Source organism: Hordeum vulgare, chromosome 5H (assembly GCF_904849725.1).
Source record: "Hordeum vulgare subsp. vulgare chromosome 5H, MorexV3_pseudomolecules_assembly, whole genome shotgun sequence".
Taxonomy (NCBI): domain Eukaryota; kingdom Viridiplantae; phylum Streptophyta; class Magnoliopsida; order Poales; family Poaceae; genus Hordeum; species Hordeum vulgare.
The window spans coordinates 29,606,947-29,629,876 of NC_058522.1; the positions used below are offsets into that span (position 1 = coordinate 29,606,947).

The window sequence follows — 22,930 nt, forward strand, 5'->3', positions numbered from 1 at the left end:
TGGTCACATTGACTCGGTGTATCAAAGGGCTATGGAGATGCCCATTAATAGATATCAATGTGAATGAGTAGGGATTGCCATACAAAGGATGCACTAGAGCTATACATAAGTATGTGAAAGCTCAAACGGAGAACTAGTGGGTGTGCATCCAACTTGCTTGCTCACGAAGACCTAGGGCAATTTTGAGGAAGCCCATCATTGGAATATACAAGCCAAGTTATATAATGAAAATTCCCACTAGCATATGGTGGTGACAAAACAAGAGGCTCTCGATCATGAAGCACAAGTGTGGAAAGAGATAGTAGCATTGTCCCTTCTCTTTTTTTCTCTTTTTTTTGTTTGGGCTCTTTGGCCTCTTTTTTCTCTTTTTTTATGTGGGCAACTTTGGCTCTTCTTCTTTTTTCCTCACATAGGACAATGCTCTAATAATGATGATCATCATACTTTTATTTACTCACAGCTCAAAGCTTAGAATGATGATGACTCTATAGGAAATGCCTGCGGCAGTGTATCGGGATGTGCAACGATCTAGCTTGGCGTATGACATTGAAACATCTCGTTAGCTTTCTTACGATCATGCAATGGAAATATGAGAGTGACGACACAAGTCATGAGATGGAACGGTGGGAGTTGCATGGCAATATATCTCGGAATGGCTATGAAAATGCCAAAGTGGGTAGGTATGGTGGCTGTTTTGAGGAAGGCATATGGTGGGTTTGTGCACCGATGAAAATTGCGCGGTACTAGAGAGGCTAGCAATGGTGGAAGGTGAAAGTGCATCTATACCATGGACTCACATTAGTCATGAAGAACTCACATACTTATTGCGAAAGTTTTTATTAGTAATCGAAACAAAGTGCTAAACGCATACTCCTAGGGGAAGGGTTGGTAGGTGTAAACCATCGCGCGATCCCGATCGCAACACAAAGGATGACAACCAATAGATCAATTATGCTCCGACTTCCTAACATAGCGGTTCACCATACGTGCATGTTACGGGAATCACTAACTTCAACACAAGTATTTCTAGATTCACAACACCCTACTAACATGACTCTTAATATTACCAAATCCACGTCTCAAAACTAATTGAGAGGAATCAAACTTCTCTTCTACTCAATGCACATGAAGATGGAAGTTTTATTGTATTCTCTTTGGATACCTATCACCTTTGGGACTACTTTTATAGCACAAGCCAACTACCAAGTTACGCATCGCCGTGCTCTAAAAGATCTAAGTGAAGCACATAGAGCAACATGGTCTAGCTCAAAAGATATAAGTCAAGCACAAAGAGTATTCTAGAAAATTCACGATGAGTGCATGTCTCTCTCAAAAGGTATGCAGCAAGGATGATTGTGACACAACAAAAAGAAAAGACTCCTATGATACAAGACGCTCCAAGCAAGACACATATCATGTGGTGAATAAAAATATAGCTCCAAGTAATGTTACCGATGGATTGAAGACGAAAGAGGGGATGCCTTCCCGGGGCATCCCCAAGCTTAGGCTTTTTGGTGTCCTTGAATTTGGCTTGGGATGCCTTGGGCATCCCCAAGCTTGAGCTCTTTCCACTCTTTATCCCTTTGTCCATGAGAACATCACCCAAAACTTGAAAACTTCACAACACAAAACTTAAACAGAAACTCGTGATATCATTAGCACAAGAAAACAAACTACCACCTCTTTAGGTACTGTAGAAATCTTGATTTCTGTTTATATTGGTGTTAGGTTACTGTATTCTCACTTTTCCATGGATAGTACCCCCCGATACTATCCATAGTTTCATCAAAACAAGCAACCAACACAACAAAAACAGAATCTGTCAAAAACAGCCCATTATGTAGCAATCTGTATACTTCGTATACTTCTGGTACCTCAAAAATTCTGAAAACTTACGAATAATCAACTCAAAATCTCTTTATGAATAAAAATGAAAAATAATCTAGTGAGTGAAAAGTTTCTGTCTTTTTTCCAGCAGGATCAAACAACCATCACCAAAACTAGTCATAAAGGTTTTGCTTGGCTCAAACACAAAAAGAAACACAAAAAACACAATCATAACAGAATTATGATGGTGTGGACGCAACAAAACAGAAAGAAAAAGATAAATTCATTGGGTTGCCTCCCAACAAACGATATTGTTTAATGCCCTTAGCTAGGCATAAGGTGATGGAATCACGTATCGTCGTCTTTGGTGCTCAAACCATAAGTAGCCCTCATCATGGATTCATAAGGCAATCTTATTTTCTTTCTAGGAAAATGCTCCATGCCCTTCTTTAAAGTAAATTGAAATCTAATATTCCCTTCCTTCATATCGATGATAGCACCAATAGTCCTTAGGAAAGGTCTACCAAGAATGATAGGGCATGTAGGATTGCAATCAATGTCAAGCACAATGAAATCCACGGGTACATAGTTCCTATTTGCAATAATAAGAACATCAATGATCCTTCCCATTGGTTTCTTGACAATAGAATCCGCAAGATGCAAACTAAGAGAGCACTCATCAATCTCATTAAAGCCTAGAACATCACATAAAGACTTTGGAATCGCAGAAACACTAGCACCCAAATCACACAAAGCATTGCATTCATAGTTTTTGATTTTGATTTTGATATTAGGTTCCCACTCATCATGAAGCTTTCTAGGAATAGAAACTTCCAACTCAAGTTTCTCTTCAAGAGATTTTATCATAGCTTTGACGATATGATCGGTAAAGGCCTTGTTTTGGCTATAAGCGTGTGGAGAGTTTAGGGTGGATTCTATCAAGGAAATGTATTCAATCAAAGAGCAACTATCATAATTGAATTCCTTAAAATCCAAAGTAGTAGTTTCATTACTACTCAAAGTTTTGATATCGTCTACTCCACTTTCAATGCTTTTAGCATCAAGATAGATGGACTCCGAATCATTGGGGCGTTTTTCAACCAAAGTGGATTCATATCCAGCCCCATCATCATTAGGTTTGACACTAGAAAACAAGGATTAAATGAGAGTCACACCAAGCACTTTAAGATCTTCGTGATTCTTATCACGAGAACACGCCTTCTTAAGCCATCCATGTCTAGCACGAATTTGGGCGGTTCTTTCTTTGCTCTCACTCATGGAAACACGCATAGCGTTCAAAGTTTCATCCATATTGATCTTGGGAGGAGCACATCTAACTTTCAAAGCATCAATATCACTAGACATTCTATCAACGCTCTTAGTCAAATCGTCAATTTTGAGTAGGTTTTCCTCTATGGACGCATTGAAAATATTTTGCGAGTTGATAAACTCTTTGATATTACTCTCTAGATCAGAGGGTAATTTATTGTAATTTCCATGAGTATTGTTGTAGGAGTTGCCAAAGTTATTAGAGGGGTTACTAGGAAAAGGCTTAGGAACATAGTTTCCTCTAAAAGCATTGTTGTTGCCAAAATTATTCCTACCAACAAAATTAATGTCCAAGCTCGCGTTGCTACTCTCAATCAAGGAAGACAAGGGCATATCATTAGGATCTAAAGGAGCACTTCTACTAGCAAGCAAAATCATTAACTCATCCATTTTAGCGCTCAACGAGTTAATTTCTTCTATAGCGTGTACCTTTTTACTAGTAGGTGACCTTTCAGTGTGCCACTGAGAGTAGTTTGTCATGATATTGTCTAGGAGTTTTGTGGCTTCCCCTAATGTGATTTCGATGGACGTTCCACCTGATACGGAGTCCAAGATATTTCTAGAAGCGAAATTCAAGCCAGCGTAAAAGATTTGTATGATCATCCAAAGACTCAAGCCATGAGCGAGACAATTTCTAATCATCAATTTCATTCTCTCCCAAGATTGTGCAACATGTTCATGATCAAGTTGCTTAAAATTCATGATATCATTACGGAGAGAGATAATCTTAGCCGGCGGAAAATACTTGGATATATAAGCATCTTTGCACTTGTTCCAAGAATCACTATTTTTGGGCAAAGATGAAAACCAAGTTTTTGCTCGATCTCGCAACGAGAAAGGAAAAAGCTTCAATTTAATAACATAATTATCCACATATTTCTTCTTTTGCATATCGCAAAGCTCAATGAACGAATTAAGATGGGATGCGGCATCTTCACAAGGAAGGCCGGAGAATTGCTCTTTCATAACAAGATTCAGCAAAGCAGCATTGATTTCGTATGATTCCGCACTAGTGGCGGGAGCAATCGGAGTACTAATAAAATCATTATTATTAGTATTCAAGAAGTCACAAAGTTTGGTGTTTTCAGTCATGGTGACTTCAACAAGCAAACAAGCACACAAGCGAACAGAAAGCAAGCGAGAGAAAAGGACGAACGAAAAAGGCAAACGAAAAAGGCAAATATTTTTATAAATTTTTGTTTTTCAGAAGTGGGGGAGAGGAAAACGAGAGGCAAAAAAGTAAATGCAAGAGATGAGTTTGCGACACTTACTTGGATGAGCTTCACCTAAAACTTGATCCTCCCCGGCAACGGCGCCAGAAATCCTTCTCCTACGGCGCCAGGAATCCCTGGCGGCCTCTTGAGCTTGCGTTGGTTTTTCCCTTGAAGAGGAAAGGGTGATGCAGCACAGGAGCAGTAAGTATTTCCCTCAGTTGAGAACCAAGGTATCAATCCAGTAGGACAATCAAACCAAGTGTCCAGAGTACCTACGCAAACACAAACGAGCTTGCACCCAACCTATAAAGGGGTTGTCAATCCCTTCAAGATTGATTGCAAAGTGAGATATGAAGGCGGAAAGTGCAACGAAGTAAAAGTGAAAGGCTGAAAATATGGTGTGAAGTAGACCCGGGGGCCATAGTGTTCACTAGAGGCTTCTCTCAAAATAGCAAATATTACGGTGGGTGAACGAATTACTGTCGAGCAATTGATAGAACCGCGCAAAGTCATGACGATATCTAAGGAAATGATCATACATATATGCATCACGTCCGAGACAAGTAGACCATTACTTTCTGCATCTACTACTACTACTCCACACATCGACCGCTGTCCAGCATGCATCTAGTGTATTGAGTTCATGACGAACAGAGTAACGCCTTAAGCAAGATGCCATGATGCAGAGGGATAAACTCAAACCAATGATGTAAACCCCATCTTTTTACCCTTGATGGCAATAACACGATGCGTGCCTCGCTACCCCTTCTGTCACTAGGTGAGGTCATCGCACGGTATGAACCCAAAACCAAGCACTTCTCCCATTGCAAGAATCATAGATCAAGTTGGCCAAACAAAATCCACAACTCTAAGAGAATTACAAGGATATGAAATCATGCATATAAGAGATCAGAAGAAACTCAAATAAGATTCATAGATAATCTGATCATAAATCCACAATTCATCGGATCTCGACAAACACACCGCAAAAGAAGATTACATCGGATAGATCTCCATGAAGATCATGGAGAACTTTGTATTGAAGATCCAAGAGAGAGAAGAAGCCATCTAGCTACTAGCTATGGACCCGTAGGTCTATGGTGAACTACTCACGCATCATCGGAGAGGTCATGGTGTTGATGAAGAAGCCCTCCGTATCCGAATCCCCCCTCCGACAGGGCACCAGAACATGCCCCAGATGGGATCTTGCGGAGACAGAAGCTTGCAGCGGCGGAAAAGTATTTTCGTGGATCTCTCGCGCAGTTTTGGATTTTTCCTAAATTTATAGGCGGAAGAGGTAGGGCAGACGAGCCACAGGGGGCCCACAAGCCTGCTAGGCGCGCCCCCTGGCCGCGCCTAGGGGGCTTGTGGGGTCCCCTGGTGGCCTTTGTCTTGGTTCTCAAGTCCCGTGCGTATCTTCTGTTCCGGAAAAAATCTTTTCGGAAGTTTTATTCTGTTTGGACACCGTTTAAAATCCTCCTATGAAAAGGGTCAAAAACACTAAAAAAACAGGAGCTGGCACTTGGCACTGAGTTAATAAGTTAGTCCCAAAAAAGATATAAAAGGCATACGAAACATCCAAAGTTTGACAAGATAATAGCACGGAACCATAAAAAATTATAGATACGTTGGAGACGTATCACACCCCTCTCTCGTTGCTGGTCTCTCCATAGGAAGATCTGAATATGGCGTAGGAAAATTTTGAATTTTTGATACGTTATCCAACACAACAGTCTTGGGGTCCGCACGGAGCTCACCGCATAGGTGGTGACAACCGTGACACACCTGTATCGCATGGCACGTGAGTGCGTTCGATCCCTAGAGGCTGGCATTCTTCCTGGGTCTCACCGCTTTCGTCGTGTTGGGCCAGTTCTCCCAGGAGTGGTGGATACGTCTCCATCGTATCTACTTTTCCAAACTGTTTTGCCCTTGTTTTGGACTCTAATTTGCATGATTTGAATGGAACTAACCCGGACTGACGTTGTTTTCAGCAGAATTGCCATGGTGTTGTTTTTCTGCAGAAATAATAGTTCTCAGAATGACCTGGATACTTATGAGGATTTTTTGTGGAATATATAAAAAATATTAGGCGGAAGAAATACTGGAGGGGGGCCACCAGGAAGTCACGAGCCTGCCAGACGCGCCCTACCCCCTGGCCGCGCCTGGGTGGCTTGTGGGCCCCCTGTTACCCCTTTGGCTCCCATCTTCTGCTATAAGGAGGGTTTCGTCCCAGAAAAAATCAGGGGAGAGCTTTCGGGAAGAAACACCGCCGCCACGAGGCGGAACTTGAGCAGAACCAATCTAGAGCTCCAGCAGGACCGTCGTGCCGGGGAAACTTCCCTCCCGGAGGGGGAAATCGTCGCCATCGTCATCACCAACACTCCTTTCATCAGAGGGGACTCATCTCCATCAACATCTTCATCAACACCATCTCATCTCCAAACCCTAGTTCATCTCTTGTATCCAATCTCCGTCTCGCGACTCCGATTGGTACTTGTAAGGTTGCTAGTAGTGTTAATTACTCCTTGTAGTTGATGCTAGTTGGTTTACTCGGTGGAAGATCATATGTTCAGATCCTTAATGCTATTCAATACCTCTCTGATCATGAACATAATTATGCTTTGTGAGTAGTTACGTTTGTTCCGGAGGACATGGGATAAGTCTTGCTATAAGTAGTCATGTGAATTTGGTATTCGTTCGATATTTTGATGTGTTGTATGTTGTCTTTCCTCTAGTGGTGTTATGTGAACGTCGACTACATAACACTTCACCATTATTTGGGCCTAGAGGAAGGCATTGGAAAGTAATAAGTAGATGATGGGTTGCTAGAGTGACAGAAGCTTAAACCCTAGTTTATGTGTTCCTTCGTAAGGGGTTGATTTGGATCCACTAGTTTAATGCTATGGTTAGACTTTGTCTTAATTCTTCTTTCGTAGTTGCGGATGCTTGCGAGAGGGGTTAATCATAAGTGGGATGTTTGTCCAAGTAAGTACAGCACCTAAGCACCGGTCCACCCACATATCAAACTATCAAAGTAGCGAACGCGAATCATATGAACATGACGAAAACTAGCTTGACAGAAATTCTCATGTGTCCTCGGGAGCGCTTTACCTTATATAAGAGTTCGTCCAGGCTTGTCCCTTGCTACAAAAGGGATGGGCCATCTTGCTGCAGCATTGTTACTATTGTTACTTGCTACCCGTTACGAATTATCTTATCACACAACTATCTGTTACCGATAATTTCAGTGCCTGCAGAGAATACCTTGCTAAGAATCACTTGTCATTTCCTTCTACTCCTCGTTGGATTCGACACTATTACTTATCGAAAGGACTACGACAGATCCCCTACACTTGTGGGTTATCAAGAATCTTTTCTGGGTTGTTCCCGTGAATTCGTCTTATTTATTCCAAACATTCCAAAACTACATTACCAAAGTTGAACCTGAATCATTAATATTCTAGACACTCAAAAAATCTACTCAAAATACACTATTAAATCGGATCCTACACCACTAAAATTTCTACAAAAGCAATCCATGGAACTAACTTTGGATTCTACATCACTAAAGATGTTGATTCACAGTAATTATTTTCTACACAAATCATGGATTCCGTGTGGCATCTGCAGACTGAGGGGGTGTGAGTGGGGAGGAAGGAGATGTGATGGGAGGGTAAGAAGAGGATCGAACCTTGCTGTCGGTGTTTCATTCTCACCCGACGAACAGTGTGAGTGGGGAGGAAGGAGATGCGACGGGAGGGTAAGAAGAGGATCGAACCTTGCTATCGGTGTTTCATTCTCACCCGACGAAGACAAATCCATTAACTCGAGGTCGAAGCACTCCTCGTCGGAATCCATCATGTTTGCTTCAAAGTAAACAACAAAAACATTAAAAGTTTGGGCAATGACATTCGATCGAACACTTGTCGGGTGTGATGTCCGCCATGGACAACGTTGGTAGAGGATGGAGGATACCTGGTTTGTGATCGGATCTCAGGTGGAGCAGCTACTTAGTGAAGGCAGGCAGGTGCCTAGATGGAGAGGTAGATGTCAGGCCGCAGCCAAGATGGTACAATGAGTGCACCGGTCTCCAAGGGTGCGGATACAAAGGATAGAGAGAAGGGGGTTGTGTGTTTGGGGAAGGGCTCCAAGCGAATTTTTTTAGACGGTGGGGGTGGCACCCTTGGCTAAGGCAAGGGTTGAGATTGCATGGCTTAGACTAGTGTTAGACATGGCAGTAGATTGCATGGCAAGGGTTGAGAATTTGAGATTGCATGGCTTAGACTAGTGTTAGACATGGCAGTAGATTTTGATAACACACTTTCATCAACGTAAAAATGGTGCTTCACAAGCCACTAGTCATCTAAGACAGCTCCATCCCAAGTTGCGTGCCACGGGAGCACATACATGGTTTCAAACAAACTAACATGGAAGTCACACTGGCACCCGATACTACTATACAAAATCGCCACGGCCCAAACAGAGAAGGTATCTATCATCCATGGCTAAAAAGGATGCATATTCCCAGTCAACGATTCTTGTTTCTCACTTGCCTAGATGAGTCAAGATCCTGCTGATGATGGCGTCTTTCTTGCCAGAAACCGGGAGACCATGCGCCGTCAGGTAAGTTTTCAAGTCCATCACCGTCATGTCCTTCAGCTGCAAATTACAGATTCAGAATTTTGCAAAACAAACGTTCGGATGAATGGCGTCATTAAGAAAGATCTGCATAATCACCTTTCCATTGTCTGCAAGGTCTGCCCAATCATAAGCTGCGCTTTTCTGTGAAGCTGCATCAGCAATTGCTTTCCTCTTCTTTGAGGCACCACCTTTTGCTGCCGCTGCCTCGGCTTCCTCTTGGTCATAATTTTCACCAAACACTGCAGCCTTAAATTCTTCTATAGCTTTAACTACTCCTGGCCTAAGACAAGGGTATACGAAATATTCCACGATAAGATACGTGACGACTGTTGTATGTTTCTTTTATAATACAAGCAATATGTTTGATAAGTAAACCTTCAGCTTATTTAAGCATGCCCTAGATTGTACTTTCTTATATAAAGAATAAAAATATCTTAAGCCTATTTCAGCATGCACTAAATTATGTTTCCATCATCACTGTCCCTGTTTGGATGCAGGAACACCAAGATGGTTGGCTATAGTTAATAATTTGCATTTGCATTTCCAAAAAAAAATGCATTTGCAAAAAACAAATGGCGGAGTACCATACACAATGACAAAAAAAACATGTACCTAGCCATGCCCTCTTCATCGGGCAGGGTCTCATCCTTTATATCCGGCATCTCATCCTCACCTAAAGCTAAGGCTTCCAAAATCCCGTAGTGTTTTTGCAATCCTGTTCCATGACAAAGACAAGCCACAATCAGAACAACGAGAAATTCACTGACTTTGCACCAACTTATTTCTTAATGCTCATTGGCATGCTAACCCAACAAGATATAGGGCTACAACCAAGGTTTTCGAGTCGACGAGTCGTTCTGGGATAGCGACTCTTGACGAGTCGAGCCTGGCCGATCGACTAGTCTCGACTAGTCGAGAGGTTGAGTCGACATCTGGCAGTGCGACTCGTCACGGAACTAGTAGCGTGACTCGAAAACAGTGGCTACAACACATCAGCAAGCAATCCTGGTCTATATAGATTGTAAGATAAGAGGCAAATCTATAAGTGGAACACACACATATGTTACGAGTAGTTCTGAAAAAAAAAATCTAGGTATTGATTTACCTGGGTTAGCAAATCGGCATACTGAGAAATGCTTCAGGTCAATACGTCTCAACAGATTCGAAGCTTTCTTTATTTGCTCATCTGTAGCACGAGGTGCATCCCCAGAAGTCAGATGAACCTGCACATTAATGTAAAATCACTCTGTTGCTTAAGAAGGGAAAATACAAATGCAGCACCAGTGGTTACCTCTTCAGGATATCTAACATCATCCGAGTATGGAAGATAGATCATGTGCATTCCAGGTGGCTCATCTTGACCACTCGAAGAAATAACCTCTTCCTGTTTTTCAATCCCAGTGTTTATTTCGGAAAGGAAAATAGTTGGAGTTATGAAATTGTAAATCCAGGAAGTTCAGAGCCTCAGACAGAAAAATCATAACGCATAATACAAAAAAGTGGAATGTGATGCAGGAGTAGATAATTTTCACACCATCCACTCGAGTCTTATCCTATAAGTGAGAAATGGGGAGAAGCTGGAACATGAAAGATTGGAAAGTTGAGTATAACTACAAGAGGTGTTTGTAGAGAAGTCATTTTGGGTTTATTACAGATTACCTCATTATCTCACTGAGAAATATCCAAGTAATTAGTTGAATGAAGCAAGTAGAAAAAAATCAGGTAAATGAAGCAAGATTAGTCGTTTCTGTTGACGTAATCAAACCCAGATATTTCAGACATAGTGCTGTGGTGCCTAGAGATGAGCTATCGTATGATGCACAGAACAATCATGTTAGACATCAACTTGCCAGAAATCAATTTTTATGAAAAAGAAGAAGGGTTTTTTGTGTGCAATTAACACCATTTGCACTATTACATTGAATAGATTTGATCCTAAAGGGGTTGCTCATATCATACACGTAACCCAAACTGAAAAGTTTACCATGGTAATCATTGCAAAACAAACATAAACATGGAAAACACATCTTACTTGTGCAACAAGGGCTACAAGCCGTGGGCGAGTAGGGGTCCCGTAAAACGCAAGTGCAAACCTGAAATCATATATATCATAATACTAAGTTTGTAACGCAGATCGTATAACCGTGAAAAGAAACATGAAACGCTACATTTATGATGCTATAAGCGTGTGTACTCTTGTTACAGAACATCTTAGTCTATGCCCAGCCATTTGTTTGAATAAACACATGAGAACATGTACAATATGACACATGATAGCCAGTAACATAGAAAGGTTTGCAATGATGGGTTGCTACAGAACATTATGTTAGTAAGATAACTGATTATCTGTTGATGTGGCCAAACTCTTATTGACTTTGGCACCAATTATTTTATACATTCATGCCAAAATAAAAACCTAAAAAATGTTTCAAATTTTTTTATATCCACATTCGATTCTATAAAATCTGAACTATATCAAACGCGCAAGCTAGTATCTAGACTACTAATCTAATTAATATACAGGCCCAACAGAAGTTACAAGGAACCAATTAGGTACGTAGCACGAGGAAAACAGGTAAATGGTATTGACACGGATCCTACAGTTTAGAAGAGTGCCACCCAAAAAACCATTTTAGATCAATGACCTAAAAGAAATAACTTTCCCTGTTGTGTACCGTATCACCCATTACCATGATTTTCACATCATAAGTCACAACTCCTTTATCCTTCAATTTTCCAAACAGCCAGCAGACTACAGATCAGATCATCAAAAATTATTGTTTCAACAGAAGACACGACAAACAAATCCAAAACTTGAGCAAACAATATTCCAACCACATCTATTCCAATTCATTACTTGTCATGAATTAATACCTCAACATCATACCCAAGTGGTTATCACCAGAAATTATCCTAAACAACGAGAATGTAATGTGAGCACCAATAATCCATATTAATTAGAACCAATAATACAATACTAATTCTTTTCGGTGCATCCTTATGATTCAGGATAGCTTTCTGCACATTCATAGGTTTCAGTTCTCGGACAAGCTTTCTTCCTGAAGTGGTCATAGAAGTTGTGGCAGCATCAGGAATAGGTGATAGTGACTAACCGTCCAAGGCGCAGCATCGAGCTATGTAAAGCAACGAAAACACGAGTGCTTCCGAATATTTGCTGCATCAAAGCAAAGGAAGTAAATCTAGCATCCACCCATTATTCAACAGCCCTAGTTATGTTCAGCATCAAACTATGTAAAGCATGAAAATGTGAATGCATCCAAATATTTGCTGCATCAAAGCAAAGGAGGTCAATCTAGCACGCACCAATCATTCAACAACCCTAAATATTTTCAAGAGATCTATTTAGTTACTAGTAGCACAAAGTCACTAATCACTGTGTGAAGCATTATATTTTCACTAAGAAAACTAGTCCTTCAGCTTGGACAAGAAGTAGTATGCACTAGAACCAAGTCAAACTACAAAATTGTCCTTACATATAATGAAAACATTCCCATCAAGGAAAATATTGAAAGTTTACAACTATTGATTATCTACCTCAAGTTAGAGAAGCACATATAATGAAAACATTCTCATCACAGAAAATATTGGAAGCTTATGAACAAGATTATCAGTCTAAAGATAGAGAGTAGAGACATAAATGGTCTGGACTCTGTAGCAACAAACCAAAAATAGTATTTGAATGGTGAACGTTATGCACAAAAGAACAAAGTACCCTTGGTAGTGTCAATAGAAGGCAGTGTTATTACCTCATCACTGGGGTAAATAAATGTTGATGGACTTAAATTATGATAATCTTTCAAGCAATCCAATGGCTTGAACCCTAAAAGGCGAAGATGATGACTTGAAACCCTCTTCACATCAGACAATTCACGAACAGAAAATTTAACAGCTTTACTGCACAAACATGAATACATGAGAGTGCTTTAAGATCACAAATATAAGCATCAAACTGAACAAGAAAACAAATAATGGAAAGATTGGTGAAGAAATCAGGAAGCAGGTACTGGAAGTATAATACAAATAAATCTAGAAACTAAAAAATACATTATTACATGACATTGTATAAACATATGTGTACTTACTCATTGTATAGCTGAAAGCGCTCTTGGGGAGCCTGAAGAAGGGCCCCGGTGTCATTGCATATGAAAGACCTTTCAGTCTGTATAAACAATTAAACATCATTTTATGTGTTAAGAAAATGTCAGCAAAAAGTAACTGCAAGAAAAGAGTTGCACTGTAAATCTTCCCTCATAAAAGGAAGTTAATAACAACGAAAACTCTCAGAAGAAGAAGAAAAAAGCGCAAAGATTGTGTACAATATGTGTAAGTGTTGAATGTTCTGTTATGCTGATTGTGTACAATATGTGGAAGTGGTGAATGTCCTGTTGTGCCCAAGAGGCACAGAAATGCTTAGGCCTCCTTTGGTTCATAGGATGAGTACTATAGGAATAGGAAAATCATAGGAAATGAGACGGCATGTATCTCAAATCCTATAGGAAAAGAGACGTCATTTGATGCATAGGATAGGAATTTTTCCATTGAGTCTAGGCTAATGTTTTTTTCCTTCGAAATGTTAAGGATTGGTTCCTATCCTATATAGGAATAGGAATCGGCTAATGTTTTTTTTTTTCCTTTGAAATAGGAATGCATTCGTACAAACTAAAGGGCTTCAGAGGATTTTTTCCTACAAAATTCCTGTAAACCAAAGGAGGCCTTAATCTATAATAGTACTCCTCTACACAATGACCAGTCCTTGATATATTTCTTTTTTGTGTGGCAGACACATGGCATCTCAACCTCAACTACCTTGAAGGTCGATATGCATGACCATAAAATAGTAGCTCTATGATACAATCAGATTATATCATGTAGCTCTAGATTCTTCAATCATGAATCTGACTAATTTGCTGCTGCCTTCCATCCATTAGGTCAAATCAATTTTCCAAATACCGTCGGCGTACTTCTTCTGAATGGAATCTTAGCAGCTCTCCTGCTAACTTTCAAAAAAAAAAATCCAGATACCAACAGTGTGGCTGTGTAACTTCTCTAGCCATGTGACAATTACTGGTTATTAATTATTATTGACCATTTTGCAGCAAAGGTGCAGGGACACAGTACACTTGGAGAGAGCTTCGAGAGGGCATCAGAAAAGAATCCATGACCTGGTGGGGGCGTATGCCCCCACGTTATGGTCATGGCCCTGGGCAATGCAGCCAGCCAGTATGCTCAGGATAACAATATGGCTGTCCATTCAGGACGGAATAGGATAGAGATTAGTTAGTTTGCTAACTATTTGGATATGGCTAGTACCACTAGAGATACGACTAGTAGTAGTTACAGCAGGATAGATGCATGTGCCAACGCCGTACATGTATGGGGAAACCTGTTAGATTAAGGAAGCTCTTAGCTCTTAATTATTCTTGGTGCATCTTAAGTTTGAATTGAGATCCAACTTGTGGATCAAGTTAGTTGTACTATATAAGGGAATATCATGTAACCGTTTTAGGCAATCAATCAGATAAAGTTCCAATAAGCATTACAGCCTGTCCTCCACATCCAAGGACAAAGTGAGTGCCCTATCCCTAGTTTCCAAACCATTATCCTATTCTTCTGCAATTTATCGGGTTGTGGACCAAGGTCCATAACACCCCAAAACCAAATTGTGTGTTTGCATCTCCAGGTACTGAGGTAAATGCACACTCAAAAATCTGGAAGTGATGGGTACTGATCCTATACACAGGTTAGCGGTTGTGTCAATCTTTTGTCCCTATCATGGTAAAATATTGACGTTTTGTAATCTGGGTCTATAATAAATCAGTTACCACACTGTCAGACTATAGAATGTTGCATCATCAACCATGAAAACATTTTCACTTCCCTGTCAAACAAACCAAATATCCTTACAAATTAGAGCAGGAAAAAGATTCTGAGCTACCCTCCATATTACAAATACCTGTTCTGGAAATGCCTTAAGTCAAAGTTTTCAAGCTTCAACTAGAATAAATATTGTTTCAAATATTTAGATTGAGAACTTGTAGACCATATCCATATGCTTACATTTGTCTCGAAAAGTATTCATACTACGATAATTTTCTTGTGTTATGTATGTATAGTTGTATACTAGAGTAAAAATTAGTGGTCAAAGGTAAATCTTGAAAACCATGTCAATATCCAAAACGACATGTATTTGTGATACAGAGGGGGTATGACTTAAGACTACTGTAAGCTTGTCACAACTTTTGTAATGATAGCATAACAAACTATGAAGGTGCATGGGCAAAATCCAAAAAAGAAAGCAACAAAGAACATAATATTTTTCATAGAGCATAACTTTACCTTTAATGGAAGGTTACTGATCGAGTCAAGCCACGTAATCGTCCCTACAAATATAGAAGTAACATAGTTATGCTTAAGTTGCAACATGTAAACAAGCATGTGAAAGACAGTCAGAGCATACCTGGAGCAGTTGGACGGATTAGCGCATATGTGTTCACCTCTATGCAAACATCATTTGTAATTGCAAATGAGAGAGTTTTGACTTTGCGCTTCTTCATCATTCGCTTTCTCAGTTGATCAGTCATATCCTCCAGCCTTCAAAGAGCAATACTAGAATGAGGCTCAAGTAAGTGGGTCTAAACTAAACTATCTACTAAAGTAAAGCATAAGCATAACCTGCCATAATGATGAGGGTAACAGACAGGTAGCATAAAAATTATCATGAATACCAAGAGATGCTAAGATATAGCTAGAGCCTCTGAAAGCTCTACAGAGTTAGCTGACCATTCTTGTTATTGTACCAAGGGAAAAAATCCATTCAGGTTTTTGTTCTCAGATCTGGTTCTGAGACGCAGAATATTTCCATTCAACAGAGTTGAAAGCTCCCACTCGAGCACCAACATTTTGTCTTTATTCTTTTCTTTGTGCAAAGTAATTAGAAGAATAAGATGCTATTGAGTATTTACATTTGTATCAACAAGACAAAAGAAACAATCAACAAGTAAATTGGTGCTTAAAGAAAGAAAAATACTTTTCACCAGCAGATGGCACGTACTGCAGTACTTCATCTCCCTCCAGACCAATCAACTCCTGGGAGATGGAAGTTGCTTAGCATTTGGCACTGATACGAGGAGAAAGGGGAGCTGCGAAGACTTACTGCGTAAAACAGGGACATGTTGAAGTCCTCATCGGGCCTACTCAATGGAAGAAGTTCGATAGACAGGCCCAGATCTTTTGCATCCTGAAGGTAGGCAAGTAATTATCGAACAAAAACATAAGATCATTAGGAACACACCATATTGATTTGCATCTGTGGGTTGCTTGGTGTGAAAACAGAATAGATGTATGTGTCATAGACAAACTTTTGCACGTTGAATTGTGGTCCTAATCATATCAGCCTTTGCTGCTCCTGTAATACCACCAAAAGGATCATCCTCATTGGTGAATATGAGGATTCTCTTACTCACAGTCTTCACAGATCTGACGAATGAAAAAAGAAGAAAGGAAAATCACTGAAATTAAACCATATAGGTGTTAACCATTACATTAGATTATGCTTCAACATTCAACAGAACACTGTTAAAGCACCTAAAGTATATTGCATTCACTTATAACAAATAAGTATAATGTGCACAATGATCTAGCTGATGCAAACTAGATCATTGTGCATAATATACAGAAATTTAAGCTTTACTGCTGAACTGTATCCCCCAAGAAAGCTATAGATAATACTTGTCATGTATACAGGCTACACCTCTACAAAGATGTTAGGCAACTGGGATGTGTTAATTGATATAAACTACGGCATCTGAGAAACAAAGGAGAAACGTGAAGTTACCCTTTGCGCAGCAGTGCCTGTGCAACCCAAAGAGCATTGTACAGGGTATTCTCTCGAGATCCAGAGGTTATTCCATACCGGCTTCCAATGTTATTCATAAAAGAATCTTGCACAGGTGAAAACAGAGATTATAATGAAAACATAATTGCTGAGTTCTCTCATACACAGGTACCCTACTCCAATTTTATCCATAGAGCCTTTCTGTTCAGGCCAAAACAAAATGAAATAAACATCATGCTTACAATGTTCATGTACTGCTATCCTAGCTAACTTTCTAAAAACATGGTTGCCTTAGAATTTTTTAGTGAGCAAGAGGATACAAAAGATGAAATCAACATGAGATGTAAAATGACAGAATCAGTTGAGATAATACAATCTCTGAGTTTCAGTCTTGTAGCATGTTTTTTATGCATGTCTGTTATGGTATGAGTAAACCATCCAACTGTACAATTTCAAATTTCCTGCAAGTGTTAAATTATACAAATCTGCTACATGGAACTAGCCCAGCATGCATATCACTCGAACTCCGATCAACTGTCCAAAAAGAACAATTCATTAAGTAGCATTACCTTCTACACAAGAAAATTCTTTAATCAGTCTTGCATCAGGCCTATCAAGTTGCTCTCTTTCTGTGACATTGTAAACATATACACCAGCCAGCTCCTGTAAATTTTTCTTTTCTTTCTGCAAGAGTTATGTGATAGCTATATCAAAGAAGGGTATCATGTAACATTAGCAGTTCCACGTCGTAAGTGTTCAAGGAGGTTGCACTTTGTAAGGAACGTCATGAAAAGAATCTTAGCAGACATTAGTAATCTACACGGTGCAAGACAAACAGTTTAGCTCAAATTTTCACACATTTAACTGTTCAATAGACAAAAGAACAAATCATAGCAACATGTCGTTATTTCAACACCTGGCAGTTGTAATCAGTTCGTTTGTTGATGAATGAAAGTGGATTTCAAAGACATAATCGAAATCTTGAAGTTCAGTGTCCATTCATCAAGCCTAGTAACAGCAGATCTATCAAGTAAAACTAGGAAGCAAAGTTGTCACAGAAAGCAATACAGCAGCGAAGATCAAGGTCTCAACTAACAGGTTGAAACTCGAAAACCTCGCCTTTGCCTGGTCCGAACAATCACTTGCAGTAAAATCAGAGGACTTGGACCAGCAAATAAATAAGCTAAATAATCAAGCGTCGAGTTCAAGCTTACAACTATGAGTAGCAACTTACGGTGTTAAAGAAACATATTGCAACTTCATCACGGGATCTCCCGATAATCTGCGTCTTCAGAGACTGCGTGATGCAGTTCACTATGGTATGGAAATGTGTCTCCTGCTTTTCATCTGCCTGCAAGAAACGACAAGAGTACAGGACCAAAACGCTCCATTACCTAGTAAACGAATATAACCACGGAACTTCACACAAACTAAATATCGGCAAATACAGCAAGCCCCTATCCTTACCATCGTATTACCCCAAATCATTCATTCTAAACCATAATCTAGAGTCCTAAACCGGAAGCAAACCCTCGAAAGCATACAGAGACCAGCTACCTACTTTGCTTCTGCCGGAAACCAGACATACTACTTGAAAGTTGTGCCACTTAGAGAAAGTTATGGTCAAAGTACATGTTATATACTGACTTAATTGCAGAACCAAAAATGCTCTGGGGCTGTGAAACTATGTGCATATAAGCTGTCTGTGCTTCACCTTGGCGGCGTTGGCGGGCGTGAACATCTTGGGCGAGGCGTCTATGAGGTAGACGACCATCTCCTTGTTGGCCTCCCTCTCCTGCATCCGAAACCAGCACACGCCAGCATCAAAACAAATCGCGACGCACGCAGCAATCGAACCCAAGATGGAAAATGGGGGCGAAGGAAAGCGCGGAGCAGGGAGCGTACATGGAGGTTGTCGTCGTCCTCGTCGCTGTCGTCGCGGAAGATGCCCTCGGGGTCCAGGTCCATGGCGCCAGCCGGAACTAAACCCTTGCGGTGGAAGAAGGGCGCGCGTGGGGAACCCTTCCGATAGCTTCTGGAACCTTCCTGGTCGGCCGAGAACGAGGCGAGTCTTCCTGGTCACGGGAGTCGCGAGGCGACGCGGTGGCGTCCGAGTCCTGGACGAGTGGCGGCGCCCTCCCCGTCGGCGGAGACCTGGAGGAGCGGCGGCTGGCGGGAGTGGGGGAAACTCGGGGACGAATTTTTTATTTATTTTTTACGGCGGGGACGGTCATATATTGGCAGAGGCCCACACGCCCAGTCCACTCCAGCCCACCTCCACGACTCCACTGTTCAAAAGCATGCATATACTCACTCCGTTCTAAATACTCCCTCCGGTCCAAAATATAAACCTTTATAGAGATTTTATCAGGGGGCTATATACAAAACAAAATGAGTGAATTTTCACTTTAAAATATATTTATACCAGTAGAATGTCCGTGTGTTGCTACGGACTACGATGCATATAAATAAATTCAACAAATGTTTAAGGTTGTCTTCAAAATCAAATCCCATTTCTTCCTAATAAGTCCGGGTGTGTTCAGATATCAAATAGGCGCCCAACCAGCTTCCAAAATTCAACTGCTAGATAGTTCGGGCTCCCTAAATTCAACCCATGTATAGGAAAGAAGTATGATTATCCGGAATATCGACCATGTTATCTCGAACACATGATCCCAACACAAAAAACCCACCTCACAAAGCATCCTTCCCTTCTCTTATCGGACCCTTCCTTTCCCACTTGGTTTCCCACCGTATCGGAACATTTATGGCCGGAGCCTTCTTCAAAATCAGATGATACCCACCTCATCTTCAATCATGGTATCCTCTCTACTTCATACCATACTTTCCCACGGACCGCCAAGGAGGAGTCCCTCGCCAACTACCCCACTCTCCGCCCTTATCTACCGCCGCCATCAAGGGGCAGGCGACGTGCGCTACCCTTAAGCCCGTGCCCCTACGAGCCAAGAAGTGAGATCTACGCCTCCTTAGCCATTGCCACCTTGTACGTATAGTTGAATGGTGTGCATTGCCATGAAACAAAAATATGATGTCCATTATTGGGCATGCAACTGATACGTCAACATGTCCATTATTAACTCTTGAAGCAACCAATATGCATTTACCTTTCTATCCTAAGTTCCTAACCAAAAAAATTGTATGACTTGATGAAAAAAACTGATCACTCATGCAATTGCTGCAAAGATGTATCTAATGAAATGTAATTTGTCACATTTTTTAAAGTAAGGAAATTGTTTCGCTCACATGGCTGGAACTTTTGTTCTAAAGTTGGAAATTATTTGACGCTGAAATGAATGTATCTAGATGCCATTTCAGCATCAAGTAATTCCGGATGTAGGGAGTATATTTTTTTGCTCTTAAGAAATAATTGGACTAAAAGGAAAAAAAGGAAAGAATATCAGGGTATGAGATTTGGAAAGGATGGATAGAAACTAATTGAAGGCACATTGTTATTAACAGATATCAAACAACACTCTTTATGTTGCAAAAAGGAACCTCCTTTGATGTCTTATAAGCTAATTCAGTCTCCAATATATGCACTTTTATTGCCTTATACAAAAATAAAAAAATAAAGTATACCTCCATATGTTTATACTACATGGAAAATATTTATTAGGGGAAATGGCCAATAAAGCATGACTACAGTTTAAAAGTTCCATCCCAAAATTAGATATACTAAGAGGAGTGGGGACATCTAGGAAAACATATGAATCCGACAGGATAATAACTTTCAGGGATTCAGACACATGAATGGATTGAATACAACAAATCCTTATCATTTTAGCTAACCAATTAATTACCTCCATTCTCAGTAATTCAACTACTCACTTTGGAGCTAGTACTCAACTTCAGTATTTATAGTGTGCAATCAGAATCGTATCAACCAAAGAACCTTTACCATTCTACTATTGACATCATGCTTGATTCAACCACTTGATGCACGATCAAAAGTACTAAAATGGCAGTGTTTCGGGAATTTCTCGGTAAACCAAAAGGATTAGTTAATGTAACCAAACTGTTGGGGAACGTTGCATGGGAAACAAAAAAATCCTACGCACACCGCAAGACCTATCCATGGTGATGATCATCTATGAGAGGGGATATCGGATCCACATACCCTTGTAGATCGCTAAGCGGGAAGCGTTAAGAAACACGGTTGATGTAGTCGAACGTCTTCGCGATCCGAATCACAAGCGTCCCATGAACTCCGTCCCAATCTAGCGCCGAATGGACGGCACCTCCGCGTTCAGCACACATGCAGCTCGATGACGATCTCCGCCTTCTTGATCCAGCAAGAGAGACGAAGAGGTAGCTCAATTCTCCGGCAGCACGACGGCGTGGCGGTGATGGTGGTGGAGCTACTCCGGCAGGGCTTTGTCGTACCGTACCGAACTAGCTATGGGGTGTCATCAAGTGGTGGAGGGACAGAGGTTGCGCCTTGGCTTGAGGTGTCAAAAGCCTCTCTCACCTCCACTATAGATAGGAGAGAGGGGAGGGGTGGCGCCCTAGGGCAAGGCCCTAGGGTTCGGCCGGCGCAACAAGAGAGGGAGGACTCCTCCAACACAACTTGGAAGGAGTCCTCCTTTCCAATTCGGGTTTGGCCCACCCTCCTTTCCCGAAATAGGCTTCCTTAGGCTGGCCACCAGCCCACTAAGGGCTGGTACGCCACCCTTGGGCCTCTTTGGTTCTCTCCCGGGTGGGTGGACCCTCCCGGTAGAACTCGAGAACCCATTCGTCACTCCCGGTACTTTACCGGTAATGCCCGAAAACCTTTAGGAAGCCAAATGGATACTTCCTATATATCAATCTTCATCTCCGGACCATTTCGAAAACCCACGTGACGTTCGGGATCTCATCCAGGACTCCGAACAACCTTCGATTACCAACATCAATAATTCAACTATACCGAAACGTCACCGAACCTTAAGTGTGCAGACCTTGCGGGTTGGAGAACTATGTAGACATGACCAAGACACTCTACGGTCAATATCCAATAGCGGGACCTGGATGCCCATATTGGATCATACACATTCTACGAAGATCTTTATCGGTTGAACCTCTATGTCAAGGATTCAGTTAATCCCGTATAACATTCCCTTTGTCCTTCAGTATGTTACTTGCCCGAGATTCGAACGTGGGTATCTCCATACCTATTTCAATCTCGTTACCGGTAAGTCTCTTTACTCGTTCCGTAATACAAGATCCCATGGCTAACTCTTTAGTCACATTGCTTGCAAGGCTTGTTTGTGATGTTGTATTACCGAGTGGACCCCGAGATACCTCTCCGTCATACGGAGTGACAAATCCCAGCCTTGATCCATGCTAACTCAATGGACACCTTCGGAGATACATGTAGAGCACCTCTATAGTCACCCAGTTACGTTGCGACGTTTGATACACACAAGGCTGTTGGAAATATGCCCTAGGGGCAATGATAAAATAGTTATTATTATATTTCTTGTTTCAAGATAATCGTTTATTATCCATGCTACAATTGTATCGAATGAAAACATAGATACATGTGTGGATACATAGACAAAACAATGTCCCTAGCAAGCCTCTAGTTGGCTAGCCAGTTGATCAAGGATAGTCAAGGTTTTCTAACTATATGCAAGTGTTGTCACTTGATAATTGGATCACATCATTAGGAGAATCATGTGATGGACTAGACCCAAACTATGAACGTAGCATGTGATCGTGTCATTTTGTTGCTATTGTTTTCTGTGTGTCAAGTATTTATTCCTATGACCATGAGATCATATAACTCACTGGCACTGGAGGAATACCTTGTGTGTATCAAACGTCGCAACGTAACTGGGTGACTATAAAGGTGCTCTACAGCTATCTCCGAAGGTGTCCGTTGAGTTAGTATGGATCAAGACTGGGATTTGTCACTCCGTGTGACGGAGAGGTATCTCGGGGCCCACTCGGTAATACAACATCACACATAAGCCTTACAAGAAATGTGACTAAGTGTAAGTCACGGAATCTTGTATTAGAGAACGAGTAAAGAGACTTGCCGGTAACGAGATTGAAATAGGTA

The 22,930-nt window shown here is 41.0% G+C and overlaps 1 protein-coding gene across 1 annotated transcript; it reads right to left on the minus strand.

Annotated features, from left to right (window-relative positions):
* Nucleotides 1-8,696: 8,696 nt before the first annotated feature.
* LOC123395481 (ATP-dependent DNA helicase 2 subunit KU70) lies at nt 8,697-19,063 on the minus strand. The gene is made up of 19 exons (XM_045090485.1): nt 18,772-19,063; nt 18,581-18,661; nt 18,101-18,217; nt 17,436-17,550; nt 16,867-16,972; nt 16,391-16,508; nt 16,186-16,269; nt 16,060-16,118; nt 15,490-15,623; nt 15,369-15,412; nt 13,115-13,191; nt 12,779-12,926; nt 12,125-12,186; nt 11,044-11,104; nt 10,303-10,395; nt 10,117-10,234; nt 9,624-9,726; nt 9,108-9,291; nt 8,697-9,029 (listed from the first exon to the last, which is right to left on the minus strand). The coding sequence occupies exons 1-19, from the start codon at nt 18,832-18,834 to the stop codon at nt 8,916-8,918; spliced, it is 1,881 nt and encodes a 626-aa protein (XP_044946420.1). The 5' UTR covers nt 18,835-19,063; the 3' UTR covers nt 8,697-8,915.
* Nucleotides 19,064-22,930: the final 3,867 nt, after the last annotated feature.

What these genes read in the sequence shown, in the direction of transcription:
- LOC123395481 (XM_045090485.1), bottom strand. Translation starts at nt 18,834, where the DNA reads ATGGACCTGGACCCCGAGGGCATCTTCCGCGACGACAGCGACGAGGAC. An exon ending in CAATATGTTTCTTTAACACC is followed by an intron (nt 17,551 to 18,100) that starts GTAAGTTGCTAC and finishes TAACTCTTGCAG; the next exon opens with AAAGAAAAGAAAAATTTACA. An exon ending in CGCTTTCAGCTATACAATGA is followed by an intron (nt 12,927 to 13,114) that starts GTAAGTACACAT and finishes ATGTTTGTGCAG; the next exon opens with TAAAGCTGTTAAATTTTCTG.